This window comes from Ylistrum balloti, unplaced genomic scaffold (assembly GCF_031769215.1).
Source record: "Ylistrum balloti isolate Yb309-2 unplaced genomic scaffold, AGI_CSIRO_Ybal_v1 Utg372270, whole genome shotgun sequence".
NCBI lineage: Eukaryota > Metazoa > Mollusca > Bivalvia > Pectinida > Pectinidae > Ylistrum > Ylistrum balloti.
This window is the reverse complement of record NW_026783057.1, coordinates 153355-165847: the sequence shown is the minus strand read 5'-3', so window position 1 is coordinate 165847 and position 12493 is coordinate 153355. Positions and strand designations below refer to the sequence as shown.

At 35.6% G+C, this 12493-nt stretch overlaps 1 protein-coding gene across 2 annotated transcripts in view; it reads left to right on the top strand.

The window, feature by feature from the left end:
- LOC132564412 (rab GTPase-activating protein 1-like) overlaps positions 1 to 12493 on the top strand; it is a 42660-nt gene that overhangs the window by 20716 nt on the left and 9451 nt on the right. For both annotated transcript variants that reach the window (XM_060229064.1, XM_060229063.1), the window contains 7 exons: positions 7695 to 7863; positions 8242 to 8489; positions 9604 to 9717; positions 10164 to 10238; positions 11137 to 11262; positions 11556 to 11741; positions 12191 to 12319. In XM_060229064.1, coding sequence (XP_060085047.1) covers positions 7695 to 7863; positions 8242 to 8489; positions 9604 to 9717; positions 10164 to 10238; positions 11137 to 11262; positions 11556 to 11741; positions 12191 to 12319 — 1047 coding nt within the window. The remainder of the gene's footprint in view (positions 1 to 7694; positions 7864 to 8241; positions 8490 to 9603; positions 9718 to 10163; positions 10239 to 11136; positions 11263 to 11555; positions 11742 to 12190; positions 12320 to 12493) is intronic.

The window sequence follows — 12493 nt, the reverse complement described above, 5'->3', positions numbered from 1 at the left end:
CCCTTGGGAATCTGTTCAGACTAGGATGTTGTCGGGAATATTTATATCTGCAATCTCCTACTGGAACATTAGCTTTTACTGGGTGGTTCCTGTGTATGAATATATATTCTCTAACAATATACATATGTAATGATTTGGATACTGTTACAAACCCTTCGCGAGGTCAAGGCTGGCTTATCACAACAGCTTGAAAACCAATCTCAGCTAAGATGTTAAGAGTTGTCTCCCCTTATGTTGTGATATTATATCTACTTGATAATCTCCAATTGTACAATTTTCACGCACAATTGGTATTTGGAATTTAATAACAAGGAAGAATCAGAAAAGAGAGATCCATGCAAAAACATAGATTACAAGTTAAATTTATGACTTACACTGCAATATCTTAATTTCCCACATGTTACTGTAGCTCACTTGCCTCAGCTACAGTCAAGCTTTGTTGAACAACCTTAGAAAAGAGGTTCATGGTTTAAGTGGTCTGGACCTCAAGGTCTTCATCACATATGATCTGATGGAAAGAAAAGATATTTCTGATTTTCTTGTATGGAACAGTTATATAGTAGAGTTTGTTTGTGTCTCATGGAGATATATTGTTTTAAAGACCAGACAAGCAGTATAATGTATATGATATTATATAGATATATGAAATATTAAACAGATAGTACATTTCAACAACATGTGATAGAGGTGTTGATATGAAGAATTAGAATCATTTATCTTTGATACTTGATTTTGTAACCCTGTTTCCTTGCTTGATTAATTGTTATTCTGTCACAACCATTTAGCTCTAAAGGAAAAAATGTAATGTGTTTATTAATATTTGATCATTTCCAATCCGTTTGAGATGGGCTTGTTGATCTGGGAATAGCCATGCAGTCCTACACTGGAATGTAAATTTATGGCTCAATATCAAGTCAGTGCGACTCAAAGACCACAATAGCCAGTACAGAAATCAGTTATGGAAACGCTGTGGAAGCAATTTGTGGTCATTATGGACAAGACTGATATTTAGTCTGAATCTGAATGTGGTGGGTTCTGCCTTATGTGGACATGTATCTGTTTAGAACTTGTTCAGTGGCAAGATTGCCAGATTGTAGAGACATGATTGTGTCATGCAATACATGGACTGATTATGTGTTCATATATACAGGGTGTGTGATCTAAGTTGAAGGTTGTGTGACAATACATATGAAAATTATTATTCTCTGCCTTCATCTTAAATACTTTAAAGAAAGATAATGTATCTGATACTTTTTAGGATCATAAAGATGAGGAAGAAATGTTGTAAATGAGGGTACAAGACACCCAAGTTGGTGAAATTTAAGGGTACACTGTTCCTCCATTTTAATAAGAGGAATACCAAATCTGACATACTTACCATACCCCTGATGTTGTAGAAGTTGCCATGAAACTGGTAGCAAGTGAAATATTTTGTCACAGTCATGCAAACATTATTTTCATCATAACAATTGGGAAACAAGCTATCCAATTGTATTTATTATTCATGTTGCCTCAAATGGGTGTTAGGGGTCTTACTGTGAGAGATAATCAGAGTGCCTTGAAAAAACCCATGAGGTCAGGCAGGTGATCCCCATACCTCTTCATATTCACTCGAAAAATCGAACATGGACATTGAGGTGAAAATCAAGTGCTTTTCCATTTTGCCACCCAACCACTTATGAAGTATCTGACTAATAAGCAACATCACAGTACTCCTATGTGTTATGTCATCAGTCATTAGTCACCTCTGTCAACATCACATTACCTCTATATTCTGTGGTCACAGTCACATGTCCCTCTGTATTCTAAAGTCACCATCACATTACCTCTATATTCTGCTGTCACAGTCACATGTGACCTCTTTCTCAGTGTATTGTGTCTTTGTTATACTATCTCTTGCTCTATGATGTTGCCATATATTACTGAAGTCACATATGTTGACATCACAATCATACAAGCCAAAAATTTATTATGAAGAAACAATAACATGCCATCTCTGTGTTATTAAATTACTAGTCCATTATACAAAAGGTCACTTCGAAATTGTGTAATGTGAAAACAGGGGTCACTACTGCATATTGCTAGGACAATTAAATAACACATGTACATCACTTTAATCATAATCACCCTTTCCTTTGTATTTTGATATGACAGTCTACCTCTCCTGATATATTTACTATTGGTTGCACTTAAGATGTCTATTCATCAATTGACATCATACTGACCATTTCCAGTATTTCATCAGTAAAATGCTATATATTTCTGGTTGCAAAAGAATATTCTTTGATGTTTTCGATCCATGGATAGGATTGTGATGTCACGCCATGGATACAGTCTTACTGGAGGATGCTCCGTAGCCAACTGGTTGATTTTCGTAAATAATTTGCCGATAAGGAGGTAATTAACGATACATATAGTATGGAAGTGATCAGGAGACCATCCTAGATTTTGTGTGAATTCATGGATACAAAAATATACGCGAAATAACAGATAAAATGACTGAATGCAAAGCGGAAAGTGCAAGAAGTAGCAAGAAATTGGCTTCTCAAATGGGATCCAACCCGGAAGAGTCCTTCAACGACACATTGATGGAGGAACAGTATAACTGCAAGATATGCTCGAAGAAAGCAAAGAAGTACATGAAGTGTGATCTATGCCAGGACCTTTTCTGCATCAGATGTCTGGATTTTGATTCAAAGAAATATGACATCCTATCAAAATCAGATACAATGTGGTTTTATCCACCATGCAGAATGACAGTCGAAAAGAATATTCTGGCAGACAGAAAAATAGAAGAGAGGTGTAGGCAAATCACACAAGAATTTGAAGATAGAGTTGCAGAACTTGAAAGAGAGGTAAAGGGTTAATTGCTAAACTGGAAATGAACTTGAAATCTGAGAAATCTGCACCAAGCAAAGACGAAATTGTTGCTGAAATTAAAGAGCAAGCAGAGACAGAAAACAACATGATTCTATTTGGAGTTCCAGAACAGTCCCATCACGAAGGCAAGAAACGTATGGAAGAAGATGCTAAAGTTGTAGGAAATTTATTACAAGTCTGTGTAGTGTCAAACAATGATAGGCCTAGAAAAATTATACGAATTGGAAAGAAACCAGAGTCCAGTGACATAACCAATAACAGCCGGCCTATTCTAGTTCGTTTGGAGTCACAAGAACCAAAGAAAGGAATCTTTAAAAATATCAGAAAAATAAGAAATCCTAGCCAACTTTCCTCTGTAGGAATAAGAAACGACTTAACACATTGTGAAAGAGAAGCAGAGAAGGCATTATACGAGGAAGCAAGCAGAAAGAAAACAATGAAACGGAGGATTATGTATACTGTGTCCGTGGACCGCCTTGGAGTTGGAAAATTGTGCGCCTTCCCAGAAACAATATGTAAAGAGGAAACTTTTAATGTCATTTCAACTTGAAAATAGTGAAATGTTTTTGCTATTTAGCATTTAATTGGCTATACATATGTAATAACTGAAATATCAGACTTTTTATAGGAAGCATCTCCTGATCATCATACAATTGTAGATATGGATATAGAGGCATTTGTTTTGCCTGCGTCCATTATTTACTTTTTACTTATTGTTACTTATCAGTATTGGTATACAAAGTGTAACCCTTATGTAATGAAGTTTGTGTTATAGGGATATATGTAAATTGTATATGTACGATGTTTGTGTGCATTAACATTTGCATTTGTTAAGAGATGAGTTTGGCAGAATGAATGGTTACAGATACAGTAAGTTAATGAATCCGTAAGTTTTAATATCGTGGGTCTATAAGATGTATCAGCAAAGGAAAACAAGAGATAAGGTTGCTTTGTAAAGCTTTTATTGATTTGCTTTGGTTTATTATTAAAATGAAAAAGTACGAAACTAACAGGAGTCTAGCTTTAGTTTGCCTCAGGCTTTCAAGTTTTGTGGAGTGGAATGATGAGGCATTTTCACTGTTAATGTACCTGCTTGATCAGATATGTAATGGTGTGTGATATTGATACCTAGGGCCATATCATTTGCACCAGTCTAGATAGTTGTTTGTGTGTGTAAAACAAACAAAATAATCTTTAGTAACTGTACCTTACATGTGTGAAAAGTTACTGAAAAACATCAGAATGAAATCGATTACTGATATGTTTACACTGTAGATGCTTCATTTAATAAACAAATTAGAATTTCTCAGTCATGCTTTCTGATGTATTAATTCAAATCATTGTCCCACAAAACTTGGGCAGGAAAAAATGACAGTAAAGGAACAATGTATATTGATCTTTACAAGGAAAAATCTTAACTCTGCTTGAATGTACTTGTTAGAAACAATTATACATTAATTACAATTTTAGGAGATTCAGGACTGTGAACCTGCATAACATAGATTAAAGGGGACCACTCAAGTCTGAAGTATTTACGAGTGATTGACTCGCGTAATGATTCAACATTATTCTTAAAAGGAAAATGTCTGCCCTGTATGTATAGATCTTGTCAGTGACATTGCAAAACATGGTACATGTGTTGTATAAACGTAGGTTTGTGATCTGATGATGAGGGCACCATTTGTGTCTCAACCTCCAATGTGTATGGAGACATTCTAGGAAGACCTCTACCAACAGAATGTATTGACCAGTCTCTCAACGTTCTCATGAAATCAGCAAGGCTGCTGCTGTCTTGTCAGATCTCTTAGTTTGATTTTATTGAAGTTTCAAAAGACACGGAATGAGATGGGAAACCAAAGCTGTATGCAGGTATGAGGCTTACCTAGAGGAGTTAGCACTGTGTTAGACTTACTGGCTTTACAGGCACGTATAGGACTAGGTGTAATTACAAGATTATAATGAATCTGTCAGTACAATGTGAGGCGAGTTGAAAAATTACATCAGGAATCAATATTGTTAATACAATGTGATTTGTGTCATGGAGAATCATGATTTGTTCCAAACTTCGTGTGAGGGTTATAACAGGTTTTTGAACGATTATATTTGTAGGAAGAAGCTGTTAGTATGAACATTCATTTTATATGAAAGATATGTGGAAATTGATATAAGGTACACTTTATATATCATATATTTGAGGGGTTTTGGTTGAGGTATCAAGTGCATGTCTACAAATCTTGTGACCTTCTGCTTTGGTTTGTTACGGCAAGTGTTTTTTATTTTTTTTTTATTTATATATATATAAATTGGACAGTCAGAACTCATATGTGATATATAGGTGAGAAGTTTTTATTCAGTAAGGGAGCTGTATATCTGATTTGGAATGGATCCATATATGGCGCTATCTGTTGTGTGTGCTAGGGAGTTCTTTGTGTGAGGAAGCAGATTGTTTTATGTGATTGAGCTATGTCTTGTTTGTAAAGGAACATAGTGTTTTAGATATGAGGAAACTCTGTGTTTTGTGTATATGGGAGTTGTGTGTTGTGGATAAGGGAGATGTGTCTTTTGTGTGTGAAAAAGCTACATGTTTAACATGTGATGTAGCTGTGTTTTCTTCGTGATGTAGCTGTGTATTGTGTGTGACAGAGCTGTGTCTTGCATGCAAGAGAACAATGTTTTAGATCTGATGAAGCTATGTGTTTTGTTTAAGAGATCAGTGTGCTTGATGTGTGATGTAGCTGTGGTATGTTTGTGATACAGCTATGTCTTGTGTGTAAAGGAACAGTGTGTTGTGTGTAATATATCTGTGTCTTGTGTGTGATGGAGCAGGGTGTTTTGTGTGTGATGTAATGATGTTTTTGACTGATTTAGGTGTGAGAGAGTTGTGTATTGAGCTGTGAGTTTTGTATGCAATGAGTTAAGTAAGATGGAGTAGTGTGTGTAATGGTACAGTGTGTTTTGTGTATATTGGAGAAATGTATTTTGTGTGTGAGGGAGTGAAATTAAATGGTTCATGTAATGAAACTTTGTGTGTTGTGTGTGAGGGAGCAATTATTTCTGTGATAGAAAAGTGAATTTTGTATAGGAGGGATCTGCTTGTGTATGTGTGTATATGCCATGGGTTTGGTACCATTCATATTCGTGCTGCTATAATGAGAATATGTTGAGTTCTGTAAATAACACCAAAGATCAATATTATTGATGCAGTCTACGGTGTTGCTGAGGATGTAGTTGTGGAGTTCTATAAATCACTACCTGATAGTTGGGCTAAGAAAGGCTTGTAAAGTATGTGTTCAAGTGTCTCACATCAAGGTTTCTGAAACTTAGAGTTTATCTACTGCTGGATAACGGAATTTAACAATATGAAAAGATCTCTTTCCCATATTTCTGAGAAAGTTTCAACATTTCTCTGTACTTCTTCATTTACTGTTTGGATGTTGTAACTTGTTGTCAACAAAATAACTGATTTAAAAATAGTGGTTACTTACTACTTTTGAGAATTTGTGTATTATGTTATGTATGCGTTACTATTTAGCATCATGTAGCGATATAAAACAATCTTGGAGAAGAAGCCTATGAGAACATCTCTTTACCGCTGACACAAAGACCGGTGAAATGTGTATTACAGTTGCTGTGAAAGCAGTTGTTGGTAAATATACTGAACAGCAGTAGATTATTAAGAAATAGACACAATAGTTTCTGGAGTGTAATCACGGAATGCTGAAAAGATTGACTATATTCCTTGCAGTACAGGAGGGAGGCTCCCTGAAGTCACATCCCCATAAACATGTCAACACAACATATGATATTTGTTATATTGTAGTTGGCACTAAATTGACTGCAAAGGTTGATTTCATGTCACCAAGAATACCTTTTGGGCTTCCACCTCAAAGTATTGCACCTAAACACAGCTCATATGGTAACTCATATGGTAGATTTTTTCTATCACCATATTCATACATACAGGTGGGGGAACAGGCTGTGGTAGTGTTGTGTCTGGTAACAGGTTGTGGTAGTGTTGTGTCTGGTAACAGGCTGTGGTAGTGTTGTGTCCGGTAACAGGCTGTGGTAGTGTTGTGTCTAGTAACAGGCTGTGGTAGTGTTGTGTCTGGTAACATGCTGTGGTAGTGTTGTGTCTAGTAACATGCTGTGGTAGTGTTGTGGCAGTGGTAGTGTTGTGTCTAGTAACAGGCTGTGGTAGTGTTGTGTCTGGTAACATGCTGTGGTAGTGTTGTGTCTGGTAACATGCTGTGGTAGTGTTGTGGCTGTGGTAGTGTTGTGTCTAGTAACAGGATGTGGTAGTGTTGTGTCTAGTATCAGGCTGTGGTAGTGCTGTGTCTAGTAACAGGCTGTGGTAGTGTTGTGTCTAGTAACATGCTGTGGTAGTGTTGTGTCTAGTAACAGGCTGTGGTAGTGTTGTGTCTAGTAACAGGCTGTGGTAGTGTTGTGTCTAGTAACATGCTGTGGTAGTGTTGTGTTTGGTAACATGCTGTGGTAGTGTTGTGTCTAGTATCAGGCTGTGGTTGTGTTTTTGGTATCATCAACAGATTGTTTTTAATAAATGTGAAAATCACATTCGGTATACATTCTAGTGTGTTGTGCATCCATTGTGAATCACTTAGAACTAAACAAATCTGAGCAAATCAGTAAATCCTTTCCAAAAAAGGCACCTTTCTTTTACTGGACAGAAGTGTAGGTATGTATAATTGACTTGCGATGAATCAAACATTTTGCAAAGGTAATTTTTTGTTAACTGTGTGGCCTAGAAAACAGCTTAAGAAAACATATCACGTACAGAATCTTTTTTTCTTTTACAGTCTGAGTTGGAGAGTCCAGATGCAGATATTCAGATGCTTGAGGTGGTGGGGGTACAGAGTCAGACCGAGATAGACCGAAAGAAGGCAGGCATGAGCCTCCAGGGACTGAATACTTCACGGCAGATACCTGACGACATCCAGACACCACAAGAGCCAGAGGAGGAATCAGGTACCTTAACATTTATATTTCTAAAGGTCATAGCTAAGGTTACATTTACCTGTAACCTCACTAATATCTGAGTCTACCTGTAACCTCACTAATATCTGAGTCTACCTGTAAACTCACTAATATCTGAGTTTAGAAGACATTTTCTACAATTTTGGATTGGGTCTTTTTACTCCTTACGGGATTATACTATAATGTATATTACATATATAATCATTTGGAAATACAAAAGACCTGTTATCAGCCTAAAAATGCCCCCCCAAAACAGCCATGGTTTTCTTATGTTGATTTCTGATTTACGTTAACTGATATTTGAGTTTACTATTAAGTAAGTTGAACTGGAAAGATGATGCCATGTACGAAATGTGTATATGTAAACAGATGGAGATGAGCCATTACTCAGTGGCTCTGGTGCCGTCAGTAAGGAGGTGACCGATGAAAACCTACTGGATGCCTGGCATGATATGCTTACCAAGTGGCACCAGAACCTTGCCCAACGCCCCAAACAGATACACCACTTGGTGAGGAAAGGTATTCCAGAGGCACTCCGTGGTGAAGTTTGGCAACTCCTGGCTGGCTGTCATGACAACTCTGAACTCCTGGAGGCTTACAGGGTCCTCATCACTAAGGTAACATTCTAACACCTCACAACAGATTGGACTTAGCCGTTGGTTATTGATAACAAACTCCTCACATTCAGACTTGAGGAATACCGTTGGTTATTGATAACAAACTTCTAACATTCAGACTTGAGGAATACAATTCAGACTTGAGGAATACAGTTGGTTATTGATAACAAACATCTAACATTCAGACTTGAGGAATACAATTGGTTATTGATAACAAACTTCTAACATTCAGACTTGAGGAATACAGTTGGTTATTGATAACAAACTTCTAACATTCAGACTTGAGGAATACAGTTGGTTATTGATAACAAACTTCTCACATTCAGACTTGAGGAATACAGTTGGTTATTGATAACAAACTTCTAACATTCAGACTTGAGGAATACAGTTGGTTATTGATAACAAACTTCTAACATTCAGACTTGAGGAATACAGTTGGTTATTGATAACAAACTTCTAACATTCAGACTTGAGGAATACAGTTGGTTATTGATAACAAACTCCTCACATTCAGACTTGAGGAATACAGTTGGTTATTGATAACTGACTTCTAACATTCAGACTTGAGGAATACAGTTGGTTATTGATAACAAACTCCTCACATTCAGACTTGAGGAATACAGTTGGTTATTGATAACAAACTTCAAACATTCAGACTTGAGGAATACAGTTGGTTATTGATAACAAACATTCAGACTTGAGGAATACAGTTGGTTATTGATAACAAACTTCTAACATTCAGACTTGAGGAATACAGTTGGTTATTGATAACTGACTTCTAACATTCAGACTTGAGGAATACAGTTGGTTATTGATAACAAACTTCTAACATTCAGACTTGAGGAATACAGTTGGTTATTGATAACAAACTTCTAACATTCAGACTTGAGGAATACAGTTGGTTATTGATAACAAACTTCTAACATTCAGACTTGAGGAATACAGTTGGTTATTGATAACAAACTTCAAACATTCAGACTTGAGGAATACAGTTGGTTATTATATTGATTCACACTTGTTAAGTTTATAGGTGATATGTTGGCCATCTAATGTTTTTAGATATGTTGGTTCTGTTGTTCCCCTTAGGTGATTATTTTCTTGCTGTTAATTATAGGAGTCGCCCAATGAATCTGTGATACAAAGAGACATCAACCGAACATTTCCAGCCCATGATTTCTTCAAGGAGACAGGTGGATTGGGCCAAGACTCCCTCTATAGGATCAGTAAGGTACTGGTGGCAGCTTAAACGAGGCTATTTTGGGGATAATTTGATATTACTTTGCAATGCAAGTTCAATCAATTTCAAGTTGCACACAAAAATAAAGCAGAGGCAATTTTACTTGTAGTATACGGCTGAATTGATATAAGTTAAGGTGAGGAGAAATTCAAAACCATATGTTTTTAAACCATTAGAAATACTTAGTATGTAAATGCTATTATAAAAATTTCAATTGTTATACCTGACATTGAGTTACTGTAACGATTATTGAATACAATACACAAGGTCGATGAATTAGTTTTGTGTAGGTAATATGACATATCTTATAATTGCCAATTCAAATTTGAAATGTAATGGATGTTACTTGATGTAATGACTATGTGAAATTCATGATAATATTAACTTTGATAACAACACTAGTAGTCTGTCATATCTTGTACTCTTTGAAATTTTAGGCCTACTCTGTGTACGATGAAGAGATTGGATATGTTCAAGGGTTGTCTTTCTTGGCTGCTTCTCTCCTGCTCCATGTAAGTAGAGTAACAGAGCATGAAACTTGCAGAAATACCTATTTAAGCATGTAGAAACATAGACACATTTGTCATAGGCAGTAGAAATGGATTTCGGACTTTAAAAGGGTTCGTTTTTCCAACCATGTACAGGCAATAACTTAACTGGGCAAAGTCATAGTGACAGTAAGGCTTCAATTGTCCAACCATGAGCAGACCAGAAGCCACAAAAGAGCCAAATCATAATTTGTACATGCAGTGAAAAGACGAAACAAAATTGCTTTTAGTGGTTAAGTCATGAGCTGCCAATAACTGCTAAAGAGCCAACTCAAGGTTTTAAGAAGAGTGAGTGAATGTTGCAGTGAAGATTGAATAGGGAAATTAGTGAATAGTTTGTAATTGCTCATAAACACTTTTGAAGCACCAATTCAGTAGCTAAATCATCCAACCCCTAAGGGACCAAGTTTGGAACAATAAGGGATATATATTGTATTGTAACTGAATAGTAATGGATAGGGACATGAATTATAATCATATTTAAATATAAATTGCATTGTGGGGTTTTTATTTCACTAATCATATTTGAATATATATTGCATTGTGGGATTTTTATTTCAACAAAATAATTTAGAATGACATACGTTAAGATGACATGATTAAAATATGACAATTTCAGGTTAGATTGATTGTTTTGCCCATGATTTGAAAATATGTGAAATAAAATATTTTTTTCTTGATGGAGACTTTATATTCACAATGGAAAACATCCCACTTAGGGAACACTACCCTTTTTCAGTAGTAAAATTTGTACAGATTAATCCCTGATTTCATTGTAATATTTTGAAATTGAAAGCTTTCATTATTTTGCATAATATTCAGTTTTAAATCTTTTCTCATTTGATTACTTACTTTACCTCAGATGCCTGAAGAACAAGCATTTTCTGTTTTGGTGAAGACCTGTTTTGATTATGGACTCCGAGATTTCTTTAAACAGGGATTTGAGGAGCTGCATCTCAAATTTTACCAGCTTGATCGTCTTATGGAGGTATAGATGCTGCTTTCAATTAATTTCCATCACAACTTGCAAAGACAGAACATAGAATTTTATAAATCACCAGTTTGTTAACAAAGATCAAACAACCTGAATGAAGAAAGCAACTTAAGAAATGCTGTAGAAATGAAAAGAAATGAGATGTTTTTACAATTAGAAAAGCATTGATGACATCACTGCATAAGTTGATAATTTATAGAACTTGTACTATAAGCTTGTATTATGATATTGAAAAATTTGCATATCCTTAATTAAGTTTTTGAATCTTTAAATATCTTTATTAACAGGATCAGCTTTCTGACCTCCATGACCACTTTGTGGAAATGAACCTGGAGACCCATATGTTTGCATCACAATGGTTCCTCACCCTGTTCACTGCCAAGTTTCCTCTTTACATGGTCTTTCACATCCTTGACTTGTACCTCTGTGAGGGAAGGGATATGGTGTTTAATGTGGCATTAGCATTACTTAAGGTAACAGGGAAATTCACTTAAAATGACGAAACACTCCACAAACAATATCTGCTGAATATTACAGAAAATTGGTTTTATCTGTGAAACATTATTATAGATGTGACTTTATTGTGTATAAATGCTTTTTAATACACAATGATAAAATTATCATTTATTTTTAAATAATGAAGAGAGAGTGCAAAGCTTGCTATATAATCTGTTTTCTTTTCTCACACATAGTTCTATGTTCTTAAAGATGCAGACATCAGTATTCATTGATTTAAATTTGGTATGGACATTCTTCTAGCAAATGCTCTAGATGTATTGCTGACTCAAAGACTTCATCGACAGCAGCAGTCCCTTGGCAAGGCTTCTCATAAAGATTTGTTTCTAATGAAAGCATAAGTAGGAAAGCAAGTTGAGTTTGTTGTCTTTTTCCTGATAGTTTTTAATTTTTTTGGTTCCTGCAGAATTCCAGAAAGGATCTATTAGCACTAGATTTTGAAGGAGTATTAAAATATTTCCGTGTGCATCTGCCAAAGAAATACCGGACTGAAGAATCAGCTAAAGAACTCATGCAAATGGTCATTGGCATTAAGGTCAGTATTGGAAGTCCAGAGAGGAAGTTAAATCTTTCATTTTCTGTGATGGGGATGTTAACATTTTGTATGGTCATATAAACATTTATATAAGTTACTTACACTAGATATAAATTCTGCTGACAAAGAATGTTTCTCTAACCCTTTATATAGAACAATGTCTATTTAAAAAAA